At 33.6% G+C, this 24,415-nt stretch overlaps 2 protein-coding genes across 2 annotated transcripts; one reads left to right on the top strand and one right to left on the bottom strand.

The window, feature by feature from the left end:
- Positions 1-6,830: 6,830 nt before the first annotated feature.
- Positions 6,831-17,952, bottom strand: LOC111422706 (endoplasmic reticulum transmembrane helix translocase). The gene is made up of 6 exons (XM_023055922.2): positions 17,606-17,952; positions 15,051-17,541; positions 7,631-7,967; positions 7,417-7,573; positions 7,222-7,365; positions 6,831-7,167 (listed from the first exon to the last, which is right to left on the bottom strand). The coding sequence occupies exons 1-6, from the start codon at positions 17,864-17,866 to the stop codon at positions 7,048-7,050; spliced, it is 3,510 nt and encodes a 1,169-aa protein (XP_022911690.2). The 5' UTR covers positions 17,867-17,952; the 3' UTR covers positions 6,831-7,047.
- A 431-nt stretch (positions 17,953-18,383) lies between these two features.
- Positions 18,384-20,162, top strand: LOC111422705 (general transcription factor IIIC subunit l(2)37Cd). The gene is made up of 4 exons (XM_023055921.2): positions 18,384-18,612; positions 18,661-18,850; positions 18,906-19,116; positions 19,173-20,162. Exons 1-4 carry the CDS (start codon positions 18,463-18,465, stop codon positions 20,134-20,136), a joined length of 1,515 nt encoding a protein of 504 aa, XP_022911689.1. The 5' UTR covers positions 18,384-18,462; the 3' UTR covers positions 20,137-20,162.
- The last annotated feature ends 4,253 nt before the right edge of the window (positions 20,163-24,415 follow it).

A 24,415-nucleotide genomic window follows, 5' to 3' on the forward strand; every position in this document is an offset into this window, starting at 1 on the left:
TAAATCGCTAAAGGCATCCTCTAAATCATCCTAAAATTTCGTCAATTTTGGAGGTGCCCAACGGGGTCAAATTCACCCCCAAAGTCCGCGCCGCGCTGTATACCTATAGTGTCTAATAACAATTTTCTTTTCTCGGAAACCGTAATACATTACGGTGTTTGGATGGTTGATTTCAATCGCTAAAGGCATCCTCTAAATCATCCTAAAATTTCATCAATTTTGGAGGTGCCCAACGGGGTCAAATTCACCCCCAAAGTCCGCGCCGCGCTGTATACCTATAGTGTCTAATAACAATTTTCTTTTCTCGGAAACCGTTATACCTTACGGTGTTTGGATGGTCGATTTAAATCGCTAAAGGCATCCTCTAAATCATCCTAAAATTTCATCAATTTTGGAGGTGCCCAACGGGGTCAAATTCACCCCTAAAGTCCCATCCGCGGTTTATAAGAATGATTTTTTTTCTCGAAAACCGTTAGGGCTTACGGTGTTTTGAAAATTGATAAAAATACTTAGAACTGTGTTCTATTATGTGGTAGAATTTGGTTTAATTCGAAGGTGCCCATCAGGGCGAAAACATCCCTTTTTCGGGGCTGGGGGTTGAAACAAATTTTTTTTACCAAATGGGGGTGGTAAGCTGTTCTTGAGGGTAAGAGTGACCTCTGTGTGAAATTTGGTTACCCAAATCGTATTAGTTACGGAATTATTAATGTTTTAAGTTTATTGCTGGGATTTATGGATAACTTCACACCAGTCCAGACCGACGCGAAAGTATCGCTACACCCACGGTTTTTGTCGTTGTCACCTGATAGTTGAAAAAGTCGGTTTGGGCACGTTTGTGCATGTTCATTTGCCGCCGTGTCGACAACATTATCAAGCGTAACAATCGCCGTCGCAGCGAATACATCGCGTTGGTTAAGGAATAACTTTATGTCAATATAATATTCTTCGGTTAAATTCAATCACAAGATTTAAGTCACCATTTTAAACAAGAATATTTTTAGATAAATTTTAAAATAACTAAACCTAGTGGTGATATATAAAAAAACTTATACGAAACTTACCTGCGCCATTCTAAACCAATATTCGAGCCACAGAACAGATATATAGAAAACGATTCGAAGGAACTGAGAACAGAACTGAACAGAACAAAACACAATAGAACAAGTCGTGACAAGACGCTGATGAGTAACCGCGTCCTGGAACATGCGCATACGTTCACAGGCGCTGATGAAGATATTCAGACATGTTTCAGAGACATTTGTAGAGAAATGTTTCAAATGAAATGTTTCTGCTACATATTTTAATGATATTTCATAAATATTCCTACTGAAATATATTTGATACATATCTTTAGATACGTTTCGTAACAATCGTATCTGTCACGTATATGAAACGTAGTTGTAAAATGTTTCATTTAATTCATTGTACGTTAAAATTGAAATGTTTCACAGATGTTTCTTGTTTACTGGGTCAAAACGTCAAAAAACCCAACACTTACGAGATAAATATTCAATGGATGAGTTGAGTTATGCTACTCAAATGAGTTTAAACAGTTGTGGGAAAATAGAAACTTCAAATGTGATAAAAGAAGTATAAAATAGCGTACAAAAATTTTAAACAACAAACGACTTTACAGAAGCAACTGTCAGGGGAAGAGGCATCGGCCATGATAGTTGATGCAAAGTTAAGCAGACATCAGTACTGTATTATAAAGTCAAAGGATATTAACAAATTTCCATCATACAAAATTGTACAAGAAGCTAAGAAACATTGCTACCCCACTTTGGAACAGGTATTTGTATGTTGTTCCTTCGAACAGTTACTAAATTTAAAAAACAACAGGTACAAAATACTAGTTTTGTAAACGTTATCGATTTCTTCTCTACGTTACTTATTATGCGGTATGGGTAAGAACAACAAAGATTTCATGTATTTTTTTGTAACAACAGTTATTACAAAAAAATACATGATCAATTAAACTGATATTGGAACGTATAACTCATTTATACTAAAGTTAAATTGTACTTTTATTTTACTGACCTACTTATTGTTATACTGACCATTAAGTTTGTTATCCACTAATAATTATTAATTAAGCAAATAATTTTAGTTTAATTTAATAATATTATAAGGATTATAAGAATTCAAAAAAGGCGCTTCATTTAATCTTTAGAAAAACAAACTATTTATCACGGTGAAAAGCATCTAAATCGGACTTAACTGAATTAACTGCACTTTTGTTATAACAATATCTTTTTATTTCGTTTTAAACGATTTAATAATATATATCTGGTGTCTTTACATTATCTTATAGCAGAAGTTTTATGTACCGAAGCGGCTTAAATTAGTTATTTCCCCATCTTATCTTTATTTTTATAAAAATTCGTATAGTACACTATTATAAACAAATTTTAAAATTTGTTACTCGGAACGGTTCAGAAAATCGAAAAAAATGTTATTTTTGTTGGAATGAAAATCGGAGTTGAACCGATATATCTTTTTAATTAAGACGAAAAAATAGCACTATGAAGCCCAGGTTTTATCGGTAAGTCTACTGTACTCAAACTAGTATTACATATAGGCACAGGTTAAGTATAGTATACCTCATATACTAATGTATAACGGTTGGAACAGAGGAACAGTTGTAACAGGTATTTGGAACTGTTACTTTTTAAGAATAGAAACATATTGTACCTGTTCCACAAAAATACTAGTTTGTAACATCTCTAATACAAACGACTAGTATGGAAGACCAGTACATTCGTATATTAAACTATATATATAAAAACTCAAAACTAAACTGTAGGAAATGGATTGAAGCAAGGTGACATGATTTCTGCAAAGCTATTCAATGCAGTATTGGAAACAATGTTTGTAGAAGAAGAATGGAAAGACTTGGGAATAAGAATAAATGGGCAATGGTTGAACAGGCTAAAGTTTGCTGATGACGGTCAGTGTTTGACCGTTTTTGTAAAAAAATTTAGCAAATAAGGATTCAAGGAATATCTAAAAAAATATAAATATATCCATAAATAGCCACCAGTCTCCTCTCCACTCCCTAGTACACAAAAAGTCCACGACCATAGCGTTCTTGAGTTTTTGTTGTTTAATTTCGCGCTAACTGCCGGCCTATTCGCATCGTGCTAAAAAGCGTAATTTTTATGTTTAGAAATTCGCCCAAACAGGGTAGTACTATTCAGCCGTACTTGCATGTATGATGTTTTTTTTTGTTTGCCAGTGATCTAATAATGTTTTCTATTGGTTATATTAAAAAAATACCGCTTTAATTAATTGTTTGTTGAAATAAAGCCGGTCAATGACTGGTAGTTCTAAATTTAATTAAAAATTAGTGTTTGACCAAACGGTCAAATACTAGACGAATTGGTTGTTTTATAATCTCACAAGGATTTATATGTATTTGATTAATAAAATGGAAAAATGTGTAATACCTGTTTTTAAAACTTATATCTTCCCGTTTAAGTTGTTTAGTATTTGACCAAAACTTTTATACTTTAAAAGTGAGATACAATCAGTTTAAATATGCGGCCAATTACTGGTTCCTCTTTTGGTCATTTATAGGACACAAACACTCAAAACTGAGTTTTTTAACCGATTTTAAATTTTATAAATATTTAAGCATAATATAAATATAAGTGTAAATGTTTGATTCTTTTCTATTTTTTTAAACCTTTTTTATAACAATAAAAGTAATTGACCGTACTTAAGCAGTAATGAGTCTGTAAAATTACAAGGATAAAAGGTTGGTCAAACTGCTGACTCTTATAGTGGTCAATTATAAAAAATGGAAAATCTATATATAAAATTTCGCAAATATGAATCAGGTTAACGTTTCTTCAGTACCAATATGACAACGAAGCCTAAGATTAAAAATAGTGAATATCTTCAAAAGACTCTCGATGTTAGAAGTGGGGGTTTATCTTATGAAAAAGCAGCCAAGATGTTTAACGTTCCAAAGTAAAATCTTAATTATAAAGAAAACGGAAAAACACCAGTGCAGAGGAAAATCGACCCACCAGCATTTTTAAATTCTGATGAAGAAAAACTGCTGGTTGAATGGTTGTTTCATTTAGCAGATAGGGGTTTTCCTGTTTAAAAAACCAAGTTGGAAAACACAAAATTTGGGTGAAAAGTTAAGTCAAGAGCATTTTGCTCCTGTTTCAAAACATGTTCTTAAAGAGTCAAAAAATATAAACATTTTTTTGTGAACAAAATAGTATGAAAAAATTATGAAAATGAATATTATATTAAGAATCGGTCAAACATTGACGGTTTTAAGATCAAAGACTAGATATTGGTCAAGTAATGTACCGTATTTTCTCGAATCTAATCCGCATCCTTTTTACAAATTTTGTATGCTCTAAAATCAAATGCGGATTACAATGCGGATTTTTTACCACCATTGCATTTTTAAAATTAAGGTGCGGATTAGATTCGAGTGCGGATAAGATTCGAGAAAATACGGTAATCAAAGTGGTCAAACACTAAATGCGAAATACTGGTTTCCTTTTTAATTTTAAAAAAATATTACTTCATGATGTTATATTTTATATGTAGGGTAAGTAACTTTAAATGAATCAGATGTGTGTTTGATCATATTTTGATCATTTTATGTAAAGGCAGAGGGATCTACAAGAAAAATAATATGGCTCGGTCAAACACTGACATTAAAAAATCCTTAACAGGTCAAACACTGGTGCGTTTACCCTAGTACTTATAGGAAAAAACAAAACAGAAGTAAGAAAAATGCTAGAAACAATATCGAGAAGAGGAAAGCAAACTGGTCTCGAGATAAATATGAGCAAGACAAAAGCAATGTACGTAAATTGTGAACAAAAAAATAAAATAATGGTTAATGGAAAGGAAATCGAGTGTAAAAAGTAGAGCATTTCGTATATCTCGGACAAAAGATTACAACTAAAAACACAGGAGAAGAAATAACACGGAGAATGGCAATGGGATGGCAAATGTTTAACAGATACAAAAATATATGGAAATCAAATATAGAAATAGAGAAAAAGAAAAAATTGTGGGAAATGTGTGTCCTCCCTGTCATGATTTATGGATGCGAGACATGGATATTAACAAACAAAATCATTGAAAAGATTAGGGTAACAGCAAGGGCAATGCATAGAAGGATGATTGGCATTACGAAGAAAGATAAAAAAACAAAAGAATGGATAAGGAAAAAGACAAATATTGAGGATATTGGAAAAATAGTATTGGACCGAAAATGGAATTGGGCGGGTCATATTATAAGAGTAAAAGATAAGAGATGGGCCAAGAAAATCTTAGAATGGTACCCAATGGACAAAAAGAGAAGAAAAGGAAACCCAACTGCCAGCTGGGAAGATGAGTTGTGGAGGAGTAACATGGCACAGGGTAGCTTGGGGCCGACAAGAATGGAATAGAATGAAGGAGATATACATGAAAGTATGGCTTTACACGGACTAAATATCACGAGCATACGAACTCAGTCCCATTATGGGAATGCCACGGTTAACACCGAAATAGTCACCAAAACAAACAAGAGTGAAGATGAAATTTTAATTTGTTAAATTTTGATTTTGATTTGTTAAATTGTATTATAAATGAAAGGTTAAGTTTACAATATTAATATTAATTTTGTGTTAAATGTACAAAGGTTATATGAGTTCTTTCTTTTTGTTGGTGACTATCTATTGTCTAAACAATAGTCTGAATTAAAGTTGTGTTTCTAAATGTAACGTTATCTCCTTTTCTAGAAAGAGGAGTACTATCTACTACAAGTATGCGGTTGTTGGCGAGGTTCTCACCCGTATATCATTCATTAAGGATTTGGGTGTTATTCTCAACAATAAGCTATAATTTGACATACATATATATCAATTTGATGGTATCCAAAGCCTTGCGAATGCTACGTTTTGTAATCCATAGCTTCTTTTTACTGCTATCAAAATACTAAAATAGTTATGTTTTAAGTGCTCAATACAATACTCTGATTATGATTGAACATATCTTCTTTAAGCTTCTATATAATATATGTGATTCTCCATCATTCCTCCAGTAGTATTAATATGCATGTTCCCCTGTTTACTGTGTTTTGACTTTTTGTTTTTTAGTCAGACCACTCGAATCAACACTTTCCAGAGTTCCCCCATGCTTTGAATGGCCAACACTGCAGATACATTATTTCCGAAAATATTTTCGGTATTCCCCGAGCTGGCAATACAATGTATAATACAAGAGCGGTAGTTCTAGGTTTAATTGTAATTCAGAGCTAGATTATTGTATATTTTCATTGAACTAACACTAGAACTAGAAACATTCATATTTAGCTATACGTCTCTCAAAATGGCTAAACCCCAATGCTTCTAGTTTTAGGTCTAGTGTTAGTTTTAGTTGTTATTCATCGTTAGATTGTTGTATATTTTTCATTGACCTAAAACTAATTGATAAAGAACGCAACGGTATAGATAGCTATTCGAAATTGAGTGCAAATTAACAATTATTCATATAACTGAATAATTATCTTTTTTATATTTTTGGTTATTCTGCATACTATAATTATCATTTTTGTTACTATTACTTAACTGCACTGTTGTTGTTTTTTTGTTGTTCTTGCTGTGATACGGTTTTATTAGGTTCGTCCTGTACTGTACCCGATTTTTAAATAAATAAATAAAATATTTTTACATATTTTATTCATCACCTTGATTTTAACACTTTACATTATAATGTACCTTTTTTTAAACTCGCAAAAAAATAAAGTACTCACTTTAAAAAGGAAATATTGAAATTGATTCGAAACAACCAAAAATAAATACACCAAATTAAGTAGAAAAATTGTAAAAAACACTATTTTTTACATTTCCGTATTGTATTAAAAAATAAAATCAAAAAAGGAATGGTATTTTTCTTTAAGATGTAGATTAATACGTTTTTTTCTTCTTTTTTACAAACATCTCCCAAATAAATACAATCACCACTTGTACAAATAAATTATGTACACACAAATCCACGCACATTTAAGAGATCTTTTTTATTTATTTACGATTTTACTAAAGCACGCGGAAGATTTCCTTCTCCAAATATCCACAAACATAATCTGTCCACTAATAAAGAACAGAAAAAGTCGGCGAATAATATTTGAAGTAAAATCATTCGAAACTGAAAACAAAACAAAATTAATAATTACAATAACACAAAGAGAAAAATTCTTACGTCTTCTTCAAAGTCTATTATTTCAAATTGTGCCGCTAAATCAGGAAGTAAACCTAAAGTTAAAGCTAATACAGTTCCAGCTGAACCGACCATACTGTAAAGTAAAGCTTTATTTTGTGTTAGCCCTTCCATAAAGGGATGACCCTAAAAAGATTCAAATCAAATTTTAATTTTATAATAATAATAAAAACCCACCCTGTAATTAATCGCAAAAGTAGCTATTTGCAAAGCCATAGAAATAATATAAACCGTACTATTCACTATATTTGGTACAAAGGGTTCTTCTTCACCTTCATCTGTACTCAATTTAACCGTACTTGTTACATTTTCATCGCTTTCATCACTTTCATCCCTAAAAGTAAAACCAAATTTTAAGCAAATCCCAAAAACTAAATTAAATTTAACTTACATTGGTAATCTTAATTTGGCTTGTTGTACCAAAAAAATTAAACAGATAAAGTGAACGGCGAATTGTAATAAAACTGTTAAGATCGTGTAAGAATTAAAAATGTTTGGAAGTGGTCGTTGCGTCGATAACGTTTTTAGCGGTTTCGATCTTGATATAAATAAGAAACACGTCGCTAAAAGTAAACCTTGCAAAGTCGCTTGCATATCCGTTAATTTAATTCCATCCAAATACAATACTGATTGGGTGTAAGCCAAAATTAATGCGTTTAAAGCTAAGATTTTAAACATTTGTAATGTTGTTACTAATGTACATCGACCTTGTTTTATTATATGACAAACTGAAAAGATACAAAAAGAAATAGTATTAAACAAAATAAATGTTTGTGGGAAGCAAATACATTTTTAAGCATCTCAACGTTATTAAATTGTTACTATTGAGTCTGTGACGTAAGAAAATGTCTTTGTAGAGACTGGCAATATAACAGAGTCATTATTTAGCCTGTGAATACCAAAACATTGTCATAATTAAGTTAATCAATGTTAACAATATAAATTGCCTATCAATATTAATTTTCATTGATTAGTCAGTCAAGATAAATTAACTGGGATGGTCTACATTCAACTTACTTTATTTTTATATACAGATTAATAAAATTTGCAAAACGTCCATTGATGGAAAATTTAATTAAAAAAAAACTCGATAAGTCGCTTGAAGATACCATGTATTTAAAGTTTACCCAAAGGCATAGCTTACGCAAATCCGTGTCAAGACCATTGATATGTGAAAAAGTCCTTTGCTTTAATTAACAATTCCTGGTCACTTTAAAGCTAGTAGCAGATGGCTACAAAATTTACAGTTCTGTCGTAGTATCTTTCACAATCAAATTATTGAATTTTGTATGTAATAGTAGTTTTGCTAGAGAAGATGTTTACAACTATGACCATTGACCAAATCAGGATAAAATGGAAAACTCTACCTCGAAAAAACTTAGCTTGCCATCGAGGAAAAAGCTGCTCCAGGTATTAACGTAAGTAAGAAGCGAATTACAGCGATGGTTTGGGCAAACACTAGTGATGACCATGGACTGCCTCTATTAGGCATTGGAAAAAGTAAGAAACCAAAGTGTTTCAAGAACGTTACCGAGCTTCCAGTAACTTATAGAAAAAGGAAAGTGCCTGGATGAATAGTAACATTTTTACAGACTGGTATAAAAATATGTTCATACCAAATGTGAAAATTTTTCAAAAGAACTTCAAGGAAAAGTGTTGCTAATCATGGACAATATCTATACATCAACGCACATGTCTGTTGAAGTGTTAAATTCGATCGTCCGTTGAGCTTTCCAAAAAACTAAACTCAAAAGATTAGTTCTACATGCTACTCTATTAGACTTACTTATTACAGAAAACCGCCAAAAGGAAATGGATTGAACAGCTTTGGCCTGATAACAAAGACATTGGAGAATAAGAGCATGAAAATGAATGCTCAAATGTTTCCATTTGAAAGTATAAAAGTATTGAAAAAATTGTGCCAGTTATTTTTATTTTCATGATTGTGACGAATCTGATGTTGTAGAATGGTTGGATATGGAGAAAAATTATCTAGGCCAATCTAGGCTATGAAATCCTTGATGACAATGATTTTATTACCTTAGTTACAGTGTCTAGAAATCAAGAGGTCACTGTAAATGACAAGGATCTTGTGGTGACAAGGCGGCAGTTATGAAAGTCCTCAATTGCAGGCTGAAATGTTCACAACATTTGGTAACATAATTTATGGCATATCTGTTAGGTTCCTACAGCTACAAAGACACATGCATGACACGGCAACATGAGTCAACGCGAGTCAAAATCATGTATCTGGAAAAACCTTGTTAAAGGTTGCCCTCTTGTGGGCGCTAGAGGCCTACATGAGGGCTGGATAAGAACACAAAGAAAATTGGAAGGTGTTGAAGCGACGACTGATTTGTGTTTTTCTAATATTTTAATTAAACTAATTAAAGTATAAAAGTGACCAGTTTCATTGTATTTAAATTAAAAAAATAATTTAGCATGCCTTCAGTATGAAAAATGCATCCAGAAAAGAAGCAACTATATTAAAACTTTTTTCAGTGGCGTTCCAACCAAGGAGAATGAAGTGCAATTATCTAAAGACTAGTCAATTCTCAATTCAATTAGATGAGTCCACTTTACCAACTAATGAAGCATTGTTGTTGTCATACACGAGATTTATTGAATATGACAAAATATGTCAAGAATTATTATTTCCTAGAAATTTATAAACAGATACAAAAGGAGTAACCATATTTAATACACTGGAAAAGTTTTATGACAAAAAATTCCCTTGAAAAATATTGCATCAGCTGCTACGGATGGCGCTTCGGCTATGACAGGACATCACAAAGGCATTAGAGCGTACTTAAAAAATAAAGTTCCAGATATGGTCGTTGTACAGGTATCCCATTAAGGGTATGAAGCGGCTGTATCTTAACAACGGTAAGGCCTAGAGGTTTGGGAAAAAAACCTTATAGGCAAAGTAGACAAGAGAAATAGCTGGAACTTATTTTGAATTAAATTCCCGCTATCTCAGAAAGTTACACGATGAGCTACAATATACACCTAAAGCGGGCCGTTCGGTCCCTACTGATTTCTGTTGAAAACCATTGAAAAAGTTCTGGAACGGTATATCCGTACGGTGCCACTGGTATCTGGTCCACTGACTCCACACCAGTATGCTTATCAAGCGAGAAAATAAGTCGAATTGGCTCTGCACAAATTGGTTGGTAGAGTATCCAGGATAAAGAAATCTTGGTTTGTGTGTTTCTGGATATAGAAGGTGCGTTCAACAACGCAGTACCACAATCGCTTGAAAGAGCTGCTCTTGGCAGGGGTGTGGAAGCAACTACAGCGGGTTGGATCCGCAATATGCTTGATAGTAGATTAGTTTCTAGTTCACTCCACGGTGACACGATACGCTTCAGACCGGGAGGTGGCTGTCCGCAGGGAGCGGTGTTATCTCCCCTGCCTTGGTCCCTTCTGGTTGACAATCTGATTGCGATAGTGGAAGTCGTTGGTGTAGAATACAAGCTTATGCTGATGACATTATCGTTACGGTCAAAGCAATCTGTTTGCCGAAGATATTCAAAGTCCCCAGTCCTGGATCGAAAATGAAGATTCTCTGGTTCAGGCAGATATTTGCATGTTCATAAATGCATCAAAAACGCTGGAAGGGGTCGGAGCAGGAGTATACTGGCAGACACCTCGAATTAAGCAAGCTTACAACCTGGGTACGTACTGCACTATATTCCAGGCGAAATTATTTGCTATTGCAACAAATGCATTGTTTACGAGTATCTATCTGTCAAATTTTGAATCATAGTTGTAAGTGTTAGTGCTTATCGTTAGAGTATTACTTAGTTGTCATCAACTTTCAAAATAATGTCATATAAAAATTATGAAAAATGGGACATGATGTTTTATACAATCTGGGGAGAATGGAATGACTGCAGGAAATTTATATCATGAACGATATCCAAAGAGGCGGCAACCTTTTAATGATATTTTTAGAAGATTGTAATATAATCTACAAACTAGCGGACAATTTGAAAAGAAAAGATCAAAACTTATATACCGAATGAAGACGGAGAATTAGAAGAAGTAGTAGTTTTAGGGGCAATGGAAAATAATCCACAGATATAACGCGGCAATTGAGTGTAACCACAGTAATTCCAAGAACCAAACCTATTTTGAAAAAATTCAGATTTAAGCCATACAGAACTAGCAAAATTTAAACTATATAAAAAACTTCTTACTTGCTTAATATCAATTTATTCGGAACCGGTTTCTATATAAAATTAAACTTCAGAAAGATCCATTATACTTAAAATGTACAGAACCTAAGATTTACAAACCTATTCCTTTCAATAATATTACATTAAAATCCAAAAATATTTTTTCTAAGTATAATATATCATTGGCTTTTTCCAATAATAATTCTATTCTGAAATTACTCTCAAATTGTCATATGGAGAAGATAGACACTCTTGATAAATGCGGTGTCTATTCTATAGAATGTTCTAACTGTAATGAAATATACATAGGACAAACAGGAAGAAGATTAGGCATACGAATACAAGAACACAAGAATAAATGTAATTCAAATGTCTACAGACATCACTTTGACACTGGACACATAATAAATTACAATAATGTTAAAATCATTCATCAATGTAGTAAAAGCCAAAAAATGGACTTACTAGAACAATAGGCCTGTTTTGGTTCAAGAGTTCTGCAGTTTCAAACAGGTCTGAACATTACTGCGCATACATTTAATATTCAATATGTATGCGCAGAAAGATTCAGAACTGTTCGGAACTACACAACTCTTGAACCAAAACAGGCCTAATATGAAATTTATAAATTCAAGAGAAAATACAAAAAAAAAAAAAAAAAGAATACACATTATTGAATGATCAAATCGACATTGAATATAAACATTGAATATATTCTTCCCTTTATTTAAATATTTAAAAGATTCTCCTATATAGTGTGATGCGAATTTTGTTATTTATTGGTTATATTTTTTATTGTCTGTAATTTTTCTTAAAAATTCATATCGTTTTTCGTTTAGGCTCTTGTATCCGGTTTTATTTTTCTGTTTCATAGTCGTTTTTCTCGTGCTCATGTCAAGTTTGTTTCGTGCGTTTCGTTCGTTTTAAAGTGTTTTAAAACATTTTATGTATACAATTTTATTTATACACTGTGTTTTTAACTTTAATTGTTCACAATAACATACATCATTATTGATTGATATATTTCAATATGTATTCTTTTCATAATTTTTGTTTTAATGACGTCGTGAGTCTCTTTTTAACTATTTGACAGTAAGTTTATGATTGTAATACTTTTATTATGTTTTTCATTATATTTAATTGATCATAATGTAATTACGTAGATTCGGTTGATGATGAAACCGAATCGAAACCGGTTACGAATAAATTGATATTAAGCAAGTAAGAAGTTTTTTTTTATACAGGTCATCCACGACGACCGTCCATTAGAACTTTACAGGGTTTTGGCCAAAATACAAATTTGAAAATTCAGATGTAAGTATTATCAATTGCGTTCTCTTCGACTAAAATATTTTCAAATATCTAACACTTCCGGTCATACCGGAAGTCGTCACCTACTTTATTTTGTTAAATGGAACACCCTGTATATTTTTACATATTTGGATTTGTCTGTTTTCAAGGTTTATGAATGACTTTACTTTTTGCAATTTGATTCGGCCGTTCTCGAGTTATTCGAATTTTTCTAGAAAAATCTGCTCCAGCAGACATTTGTTCAAAAAATCAGAAAACACTCGATTTTTGGGGTATCAATTTAGGATTCAGAATATGCGTAAGCAACATGATGGAGTATGTTTTGGTGCCGAGTATGGCTGTCTAGAACGTTTGGTCACTTTACTATGACACGTTACCTTTTCGAAACTTGGAAGTACCATAACTTCATTTCTTTAAATGGCACCCCCATATTTTATTACTTAGTCGTCTTCGGTATCTCCTTTTACATCTTTTATATCCCATATGTCCTATACCTAACATTTATAGTTTGGGAAATAATTAGGGTTTATTGAAAAATGCACGCAAATATCGATATTTAACCTAGTGTGTCATGAATACCTAGTGCGACCTAGTGAATAACCGAATGAAGTGGAGGTTTGAAAATTTGCAGACTTGTGATGTTTGATGCCAGCTTTTTAACTAAAGTATTTTCAGGTTCCGGGTACTTGTGGTTACACCGGAAGAGGTGACAATTTTCATATTTTAAATGGAACACCCTGAGTTTTATAACATTTTGGTTATGTATTATCAGAGGATCAGCAAGGAAAGAGTAAACAGTTTGACATTTACTAAAGCTATGGTTGGGTTGGGTTGGGTTGGAACAAAAATTTCAAAAATGTAATGAAATACAGGGTGTTCCATTTGAAATATGAAAATTATCACCTCTTCCGGTGTAACCACAAGCACCCAGAACTTGAAAATATTTTAGTAAAAAGCTGGCATCAAACACAGAAGTCTGCAAATTTTCAAAAGGCCAGTTCATATGGTTATACGCTAGGTCACACTAGGTATTCATGGCACACTAGGTTAAATATCGATATGATATGTGTGCATTTTTCAAAAAACCCTAATTATCACCCAAACTATAAATGTTAGGTATAGGACATATGGGATATAAAAGATGTAAAATGAGACACCGAAGACGACTAAGTAATAAAATATGGGGGGTGCCATTTAAAAAAATGAAGTTATGGTATTTCCAAATTTCGAAAAGTTAACGTGCCGTAGTAAAGTGACCAAACGATCTAGACAGCCGTACTCGGCACCAAAACATACTCCATCATGTTGCTTACGCATGTTCTGAATCCTAAATTGATATCCCAAAAATCGCGTGTTCTCTGATTTTTTTAACAAATGTCTGCTGGAGCAGATTTTTCTAGAAAAATTCGAATAACTCGAGAACGGCCGAATCAAATTGCAAAAAGTAACGTTATTCATAAACCTTGAAAACAGACAAATCCAAATATGTAAAAATATATAGGGTGTTCCATTTAAAAAAATAAAGTAGGTGGCGACTTCCGGTATAACCGGAAGTGCTAGAAATTTGAAAATATTTTAGTCGAAGAGAACGCAATTAATAATACTTAAATCTGAATTTTCAAATTTTTGTATTAGCCAGAACCCTGTAAAGTTCTAACGGACGGTCGTCGTGGATGACCCTGTATAAATTTTAAATTTAAAACTTGCAACATGAATCCCAAACATATAGAACTAGCAAAGTCCATCACCTCAGACCAGGAGATTTTGAACGGCGCATGAATTTTTGCCAATGGCTCTTAAGAAAATGTGATGAAGCACGCAATTTTTCTTTAAATTGTATTTCGACAGATGAAGCGTATGTGAGTAGTGCTGGTGCACAGCACAAATAAAATATTTGAACATATTTAGGCAACAAATCGAACCTGTTGTTGACGATTTACCTCTAGCGCACTTGCGAAATGTATTTTTTCATCATAATGGTGCACCACACATGGTGCGCCTCACAATGCTGCTATTGTCGCTATTCGCTGGGCGGCTTGGTCACCGGACCTAACACCTATGGATTTTTTCCTTTGTCACACAAACCGTTGAAACCGTAAGAGATATCGATATGCGGTTTTCGCCATTAAGTTTCTTATAAAAATCGAGACACTGATATCATTTTTCTGTATCTCTTATAGAAATAGGAGTTTCTCTTTAAAAGTGCCAAATTTGGCTCACCCTGTACAACCAAAAAATCATGCTTCCACCTAAGAAGCGTTATTGGGCAAATAATGAACTTTAAAAACATTTTACATACAGTATAAAAAAGATACTTACTGCACATTATTGATGATAATTTACTTGTAAACGGGGAGGCAATTGAAGCATCACCCAATTTAACAATTTGTGCTTTCTCTTCTTCTTCTAATTCTTTCATAAGTTTTTGTATATTATCTTGAATACCTTCAGGAGTTCTCATTGGTCGATCTTTAGGTCTGGCAACTTCCCGAAGTTTTCTTTCCCTTAAACTTTTCTCACTATCTCTCGATTTATCTTCTTTCTCAATTTTTTCTTTCCTAATTTCAGGCATTCTTTCCGGCGCATTTGAAAGAATAGCAACACCAACATCCGCATGTTTTAAAGCACCCACATCGTTTGTACCATCTCCGCACATTAACGTTGTATAACCTAACGATTTTAACTTAAGAATAACAAATTCTTTTTGTTTTGGCGCAAATCTCGCATAAACCATAACATGCGGGAGGATTTTGTATAAAAGTTCATGATAATTTTCTTTTAAATAATTCAAACCATCACCGGTTATACAGAGATTATTTTTTTGAATAATTTCGTTTATGTTTTCGGTTAAATCAATTTTCGTTTTTTGATCAATCGATTCCCAATTCCATTCGTTTTCGGTTTCTTTTAAAATTAAAGTCGTTTGTTTTTGAGTAAATTTAAGTTCTTTGGCGACGTGACAAGCCGTTAAAGGATTATCACCGGTGATCATTACAACTTTATGACTCGCGTTAATAATTTCTTTAATAACCGCTTTTGAATCGAGTTTTAACGGGCACGAAATTATTACAAAACCGACGAATTTTAATTTTTGTTCGATATCTTCGCGAGTTAAATCTCTTACTTCTTGTGTAGATAATTTTCCTAACTCTCTCCAGCCTAAAGCTAAAACTCGAGCTCCTCTTCGCGATAAATCTAAATAAATTTCATCGTAATTCGAGGGAAGATCGACGTACATTTCTTTTAGAACTTCCGGTGCGCCTTTTACTGTTACTAAATAAAACGTTTCTAAAGATCCTTGTTGAGTGTATCCGGTGATAACGGACATTCGTTTTAGGGCGGACGAAAAATGATTGCGATGAAAAATTTTTAACGCCGACGCTTTACCTTTTTTGGGGATAACAGCGTCGGATTTCGTTAAATTCCAATCGACGGCTGTTAAAGTTGCCTTTTCTAAAGGATCTCCCACTAAACCCTCATCTAAATGTACTAAAGAGTGACAAGTTGCTAAAACTTGTATTGAGTCTAAAGGGGCTTCATTTAATGATGTGACTTTATTTGTGGTAGCCAAAGCGATTCCTTCAACGACTAAATCATCGCTTGTGAGAGTCCCCGTTTTATCAAAACAACAAATTTCGACTTTTCCAGCAAAAGGGATTCGAAAAGGTTCGGTACAAAATACACCTAAACGAGCTAAAGCCAACAAAGATGTGTTGACTGCTAAAGATAATTCGATAGGTAGTTCTGGAGGGATTACAGATGTTAAAATTAAAGTGCATTCTAGGAAAAGTTTGTAGCGATTTCGCTCTGGATCTTCTGAACCTTTTACCCAAACATACCAAGCAGCAGCAATCGCGAAAACCAATAAAAATATTATAAAACCAAACGTTTCCAAGTTATTTGCTGTTACCCTTTTAACCCCAAATAAAATTGTTCTTAATAACTTTCCTTGTGAAGTATTAAACCCTGTCCTTAATACATAAGCTATGCAACCATTATCAGGGGCTCTTAACCCTAAAGTGGCTTTAGAAGGAGGTGTGTGTTGCACAACTTTTGTCCCACCAAATAAAACATGAAGTTTCCCATCACTATCCATGTCTAATTCCTTTTTTAAATCAAAATTTTCAATTGCTTCTTTCATTTGTGGGACAGATTCCCCGGTTAACATGCTTTCATCAACAATACAAGGCCCTCGTAATAATAAAACATCACAAGGAACTAAATTATCATTTTGAGATCGTGTTATTGAAATAATATCCCCTGGGATTAATTTATCTGTGGCGATAGATCTCCACTTTCGATTTCTATACACCATAATGTTGTAAGGCTTATTCCCCATTTTCCTTATCTCAGCCATGTTCCGTAATTGCTGTTGCACCAAGGTGCACTCAAACAAGATTAACATAACTAAGGTAAAGATGGAATAATACCAATATTTATCCAAACACCATAAACCTACGCAGAAAACTTGGAACACAAAAAACGGAGCCGTTGCGCGCTCTTTAAAGAGTTCCATAAACTCAGGAACGACCATATCCAGATGATTTCGACCATAAAATTGTTCCGCGTCCAAAACGTCGCTTTCTTCTTGATAACCCTTCCATTGTGCATATTCCGAATAGGTTTTATGAATGGGAAATTCAAGACCACGAAATTGCTTCTTATCCGCACACCAAAAGTATTTTGTTTGTTGAAACACAAACCAAATGTTTTGGTTGTCTTTTGACCGTCTTAATCGAACCAATTCAGACGAACCATTATTAGCAGTTGGAACTACTTTTGCTACAGTAGCTTTTTTTGGATCTTTTTCCTTATAGAAAATAAAACATAAGTTAATAAACATAACCTCACTTAGCCTTTTCTTTAAATCTTACCGCTTTACACGCGAAGAAACAGTTAACGTGTACAGACCAGTAACATCCTAGACAGCATAAAACCTGAAGGCACCCGATGGCAGCTAGTCCGACGAAACCCCCTTCGTAGAATTCATTAAAACCGTATACCCCGCACCACGTATACAACCATGTACAGTATAAAACGACGAACGGTATGACATAAAGATGAAATAATGTCGGGTAAATAGTGTAAAGGGTCACCGAGTGCACTAAATCGTCTACTTCTATTAACGGGGGCATGTTTTATTTCCAAATTTCTGGAAATTTTAAGCCTGGTATACAGGCCCTGTACACATATGCAACACCTGTGACAGCTCGTGGTCTTGATTTGACAGGTAGTCACGTGATTTTATATAAAGATGTCATCGAATATGGCAGAAATAAATCAATTCAAATTGAAGGATAATTCAAGTTTAAATTAATTTTTTGTATAAATTGAACTTCATGATTAAGCACAACTTTTTTTAAAAAGACATTATATCATTTATTTAAAACAAAATACAAAATAATCTTAAGAAAATACCCCAAAACAAATTAACAAATAATCAAGTATTTTTAAATGATCTATACAAACTGTCATATATATTTATTACTTTTATTTATGAATTACAAATTTTAACATAAACTAAATTTTTCATTGATTTAATATAAGACATTTAATAAAATGTTAAAATATTTAATAAATAAATAATAATTAGAATTATTCATTAGATTAATAAGTTTTTGATGGTAAATCAGCGCCATCTACACTTAAATTAATCTCAACTGTATATTTGAGGTTATGTTATCTTTCAAAAGTATTTTGAATTAAAAATAATTTAATATTTTGAATTAATATGGAACAAAACAATGATTTACCTAGTTCTAGTGCCCCTACAAAAGAAAATAACTTTACCAGGAAATTAGTTTGTATAAATTACCCCGGAATTGTTGAAAACGTTGATAAAATGCTTGATACATTGGGAGGACTCACCGAAATTGAGAATGTATGTTTATTTTTTAGAATAATTTCAAGCTAATGACTTTGAATTTAGGTTGTGGGTGAACGAAATCGCTATTTAGAGTTGAGATTTAGACCAGAGGATAAGTTTTGTAAACCAGCCTTATCAGAAACTGATAAAAAACCGGGAATTTTGGTTAAAGTAACTAAAAAGGAAATAAACGGAAAAGTTGATTATAATTATGAAGTTTTGGGTGTTAATGCTTTATCTTATTCTTTTAATCGTAAGTTAAAAAGCAATGTATTAACAAAAACAATGTTTTAATGAGTTTAATTTAGGATATTGTGACTTCCAATATTTACCGTTAGTTACGAATGAAAAAGAAACTAAAGAATGTAAATTAAAATATATTTATGAAGATTTATACCCAAAAGAAATTCCTTCTGAAGATTGGCTAACTAAAGATGAAGTTAAAGATATGCCCCCTTTTCTTCCACCGGGAGTATTTTCAAGATTTGATTATCAACAACACAACAGCATGTTTAATAAGTATTCTTAGTTAAATTTTAATAAAAATATTTCTTTTAATTCTATTTTAATTTCAGAAAGCCATCGAATTTATTTCCATTGAGACAAAAGGGTCCCCGTCGTAATGTTATCATGAGTTTTGAGAACGAAACCATTCCAGAAGCACCACCAGAAGGTGTTCTTGAATTCATCAGGATGAAACCAAGCATGAAATCAAGTTTTGAAGAAGTAAAGAAGTTATTTGATGAGCGTCCAATTTGGTCAAGAGCAGCTTTAATGTATTTATCAAAAATGCATGCTGAACACAGTAAATTTGTTTTACCAGGGATCGCTTATTTCAATAAGAACGGCCCATGGAGAAGTATGTGGGTTCGTTATAATTACGATCCAAGAAAAGATCCCTCAGCTAAAATTTATCAAACTTTCGATTTTCGTATCAGAGCAACATTTGGTCTTAAAGAAATTGTTAAAAATAAACATAAAAAAGCGTCGACTGATAAAAAATCGTTAGATGAAGTTGTTAAGCACAGCGACGATTCTGATACAATTAATGAAAATGTCTATATTTTATCTCCTGGGTTATTACCTGCAGGGAGACAAATTTTTTATCAACTTTGTGATGTAAAATTGCCAGAAATCCAGACAATGTTAAGTCGCTTACCACCAATATTACCGGGTACCAAATGCGATATGAAAAACGGTTGGTTACCAGATAAATTTAATGATCAATGTCGAGAAATCGCGAATAAATACATCGAGGAAGCTGTCCAGAAACAATTAGAGGAAACTCGCAGACAAAATACGATTGAAAATCAAAACCAGGAGAAAAATAATGAAGAAGAAAAAGTTGTTGAAATGTTAGAAATTTCTGACTCAGATACCGAATTATCTGATTATGATATTATTGATAACGAATTTAATTCTGATGATGAACTAAAAATTATTATTAAAGATAATGATGAGGATAGTGAAGAAGACTTTTTTGATAAAGAAGCTGCTGATGATGTTGTTAGAATTTTAGGAAATACATCTAAACAATAAATATTAAATATTTTTTTAAATTTTTATTAATGTCATTTCTTTACAAATAATAACAATAATTATAACAAAGACAGAAGTCCTCGCTAGAAAAGATTTAATCATGCAAAGTAACTTCGACATTTTTGCTGTATCTGAGACGTGGATTTATCCACACTCAGTGATGGGCGCTGGGTAAATACCCGGCGGGTAGGTATTTCTAAAATGGGTGTTTACCCTGGGCTAGGGTAAATACCCAAACAGTGGGTATAAAAGTAAGAATATATCAGATTCCAAAAAAAAATGAAAAGGAAGATGATGAGACGTTGAAGACGAGGAATTGTCAACAGTCAAAGACATATTACACAAGGAAACAGCATTTTTGTTGCATGAAATATTATGACTAATATTATACTTTCTCTGAGTGCTGATTTCAGATCTGAAGGCAGATTGTTCGTATCAGCTTCAATTTTTGAGATATAATAATTAAAACGCGTTTTTTAAGAAAAATCTATATTTTATTAAGAAACTCATTACAAAAACAACCACTACTTATCAAAAAATTTTCTTTTATAAGATTTTCTTGCTTGACTTGGTTCACGAGGGCTGTTTTTAATGCTCCAACAATAGTCTGTCATCATGTGAGCATTCCAGTGACCCTGGTAACGTTCCTCCATAGTTCGAATGTCTTGATGGAACCGTTCCCCTTGTTCTTCACTCAGATCACCAAGATTTTCAGGGAAACGGTCCAAATGACTGTGGAGGAAGTGTACCTTGATGCTCATATTACATCCAAGCTGCTGGAAGTGTAACAACATCAGCTCAATATGCTCCACATAACTTTCGTCCTTTTTGTTTCCCAGAAAATTTTGTACAGTCCAAACGAATTCATTCCAGGCATTTTTTTCAATATCAGTCATGTAACTATTAAAGTTTTCATCCTTTATCAACCTTCTTATTTGAGGACCATCAAAAATTCCGGCTTTAAGTTTCTCTGTGCTCAAGTTATGGAACTTTTTAGCGATGTATTTAAAACACTCACCATCCTTGTTTAGAGCTTTGACAAATTGTTTCATAAGCCCTAGTTTGATATGTAAAGGTGGCAGTATTATATGATCCCTGGACACAAGGGCTTCATTTATCACATTCAGTTTTCCCGGAACCATAGTTTGCCTGGAAGGCCAATCTTTTCTAACCCAGTGCTCAGACTTAGTTCTGCTGTCCCACAAACAAAAAAAACATGGATATTTTGTATAGCCCCCTTGTTGTCCAAGAAGAAAATTCACCATCTTTAGATCTACACATATTTAGACGCGTGTGAAGTTGGCCATAGATTTTAAACTGAAAAAAATGCGTGATCGGGGTATTCCATCGATCTAATTTCAACGGCATCGTATTCATGGTCGCCTCTTGTTTCAGATTCGAAAAGAAAATTTTCCTAACCATTTCTTATTTCCGGGAAAATCGATTTTCTTCAATCTTTCGCAAAATTCGGCTCGTTCGGGGTTTTTAATCGATCTAATTTCAACGGCATCGTATTCGTGGTGGCCTCTTGCTTCAGATTCGAAAAGAAAATTTTCCTACCTATTTCTTATTTTCCGGGAAATCGATTTTCTTCAAACTTTCGCAAAATTCGGCTCGTTCGGGGTTTTTAATTGCTAGCGTTGATGATATGAATGATTTTTTCTTGTCTACACAAATTAGGGGTTCTGGGGATGCTGGCCTGATTGATGCACTTTCGTCCACGTGCCTTCCGGAAGTTACCAATCTGTTTTACATAAGTCTGAGAAAGAAACTGAGAAGGAAATTATGGAGGCTATACAGTCAATTAAATCTAACGCAGTTGGTGTGGATGGTATGAGTTTGAAAATACTTAAGTTATGCTGTCCTCTGGTGATACCATATATTTGCCATCTGTTGAATTATTGTATTGAGCGCTCTGTATTTCCGGATCAGTGGAAAATTGCTTTAGTCGTGCCTGTGCCCAAGTCAAAAAATCTTGATCAATTAAAAGACCTCAGACCAACAAGTATTTTGCCGATTTTGACCAAAGTGTTTGAGATAATAATTGCAATTAGGTTAAGGGTATATCTAGACGGATTTAAGATTCTTCCCGAGCGTCAGTCTGGATTTCGTCAGGAATACAGTTGTGCAACTGCTCTGCTGGATGTCGTTGATGATGTGCTAAGGGGGCTGGATGATAGATCTGTGACTATTTTGGTTTTACTTGATCTTTCGAAGGCTTTTGACACCTTGCACCATTCGACTCTCTTGGGTGTCCTCCATCATGTTGGCTATTCCGAGCCAGTTTTGGATTTTTTGGTAATTATTTAAGTGACAGGTGCCAACTTGTAAAGTTCAATAATAATTTTTCGTCGATTGGTAGGGTAATGTCCGGTGTACCTCAGGGGTCTATATTAGGACCTATTTTATATTTAATTTATACATCAACCTTACATAAGACTTTAAATCATTGTTCCGCTCATATGTATGCCGATGATACTTAACTGTATCACACTTTAAAGATGGAGGGCATGGCCAATAATGCTTGCTGCACTTTGCTTGACTATTAATAGTGATAAGTCATCTATGTTAGCGTTTGAAAGTGATAGCTTTCTCAATACGGTTAAGAATTGTTTCAGGGTAGTCGTTAATGGTAGGGTGATAGATATGGTCGATGATGCACGAAATCTCGAAATTGTGTTTGATACTAAGTTGAAGTTTCGGAAACATATTTCACTGTTGTTGCAAAGAGCTTGTGGGGCGCTTAAATTGCTTTACTCCGGTAAAAGACTACTAAATCAGCGTCTTAAGGTGCATTGTGCACTTGTTCTTTCTATTTTCAATTATGGTGATACCGTATATCATTCCTGCTTAGATGTTGAGAGCGCGCGCCGCATCCAGGTTGTACAAAACGCGTGTTTACGTTTCACATATGGTATTGGAAGGAGAAATAGCATATCTCATACTCTATGTTGGGTTGGTTGTCTGGACATGTCTAGGCGTCGTTTATTTCATTCAATCTGTTTATACCATAAGATTATACAACATAAGTGTCCGCCATATTTATTTAAAAAAAATTCCTTTAGGACGGATGTACACAACATAAATGTTAGACTTAGAAAAGCTTTTTAAGAAATCTTTTACGTACTGTGTGTCTAACATATGCAATAACCTTCCGAATTATGTTTTATGTTTTGTCTGTATACCTTGAAAACAGACAAATCCAAATATGTAAAAATATACAGAGTGGTCCATTTAAAAAATGGGCCATTTAAAGTAGGTGGCGATTTCCGGTATAACCGGAAGTGCTAGAAATCTGAAAATATTTTAGTCGAAGAGAACACAATTCATAATACTTAAGTCTGAATTCTCAAATTTTTATTTTGGCCAGAACCTCAGAAACATCTAATGAACGGTCTCTCTGAAGCAGCCTGTATATGAGTTATGATTGAAGCATCTTGGTTCAAATGTGTTTTTCCCCAGTTCCAATGATTGCTTAAATGGATCCCAAGTATGTATTTAATTTCAATTTGAATAAAATTGGGAAAGAAACATTGTCTAACCTTACTTGTGAACACGTCTCTTTAGTATAAAGGTGACTGTAGATTTTTTGCAGTTGATTTGCACATTTGTCCATTCACCCAGTTTGAGTAAGTGCTTTTGAAGATGGTCAGAAGTAATTTAGGAATCCCAATGTGAGGCCAAGGTAACAGTATCATCAGCGTAGGTGGCTGTGGTGATGTAAATGCTGGTTGGTATGTCTGGAGTATGTACAGGTCTGTTCAGATTTCATGCGAATCGGCCGCTGTTAGCTCCGACATGACGCTGGTACTGGAACAAGACTGAGACATCTTTTGTTTCTATTCAATTCGATTTCTGAGACTAAAGGAAGAGGGTAAAACCGTCCCAGTTTGAAGTGGGCCAAAGAATGGATCACCCTTTTTTTAAATGTGTTAATTTTATTTTATTTTAAATCTTTTTTGGTATTTTTAAGCACAACAAATACACGATTTTTTATATGTTCCTCTAATAAATGATTTTAGAGTATTTCTATATATAAAACGTCAGATAAAATTCATTCATGACCGGGTAGCTGTAAAAAAAACCCTAATTACGGAGCAATTGGCTACAACACGGTTACGATTTGCCCGTGAATATCTTGAGTATAATTGGGAACCAGTCATCTTCACAGACGGAAAAATCATCTGTTCGTCGGACACCATAAGAAATTACTATGGCGAAGGGATGGAACCCGGTATGATGCTAATCATGTTCAACTCAATACAAGAAGTGGGCGCAT

Source organism: Onthophagus taurus, chromosome 6, assembly GCF_036711975.1.
Source record: "Onthophagus taurus isolate NC chromosome 6, IU_Otau_3.0, whole genome shotgun sequence".
In the NCBI taxonomy this organism is placed as follows: domain Eukaryota; kingdom Metazoa; phylum Arthropoda; class Insecta; order Coleoptera; family Scarabaeidae; genus Onthophagus; species Onthophagus taurus.

Excerpts from the sequence above, each read along its gene's own strand:
- LOC111422706 (XM_023055922.2), bottom strand. The coding sequence starts at position 17,866 with ATGCCCCCGTTAATAGAAGTAGACGATTTAGTGCACTCGGTGACCCTT. Across the intron at positions 7,968-15,050 it reads ATTATCATCAATAATGTGCA|TTTGTCATATAATAAAACAA; the intron begins GTAAGTATCTTT and ends GTATCTTTTCAG. Across the intron at positions 7,366-7,416 it reads CTTTTGCGATTAATTACAGG|GGTCATCCCTTTATGGAAGG; the intron begins GTGGGTTTTTAT and ends GAATCTTTTTAG.
- LOC111422705 (XM_023055921.2), top strand. The coding sequence starts at position 18,463 with ATGGAACAAAACAATGATTTACCTAGTTCTAGTGCCCCTACAAAAGAA. Across the intron at positions 18,613-18,660 it reads GACTCACCGAAATTGAGAAT|GTTGTGGGTGAACGAAATCG; the intron begins GTATGTTTATTT and ends CTTTGAATTTAG. Across the intron at positions 19,117-19,172 it reads CACAACAGCATGTTTAATAA|AAAGCCATCGAATTTATTTC; the intron begins GTATTCTTAGTT and ends TTTTAATTTCAG.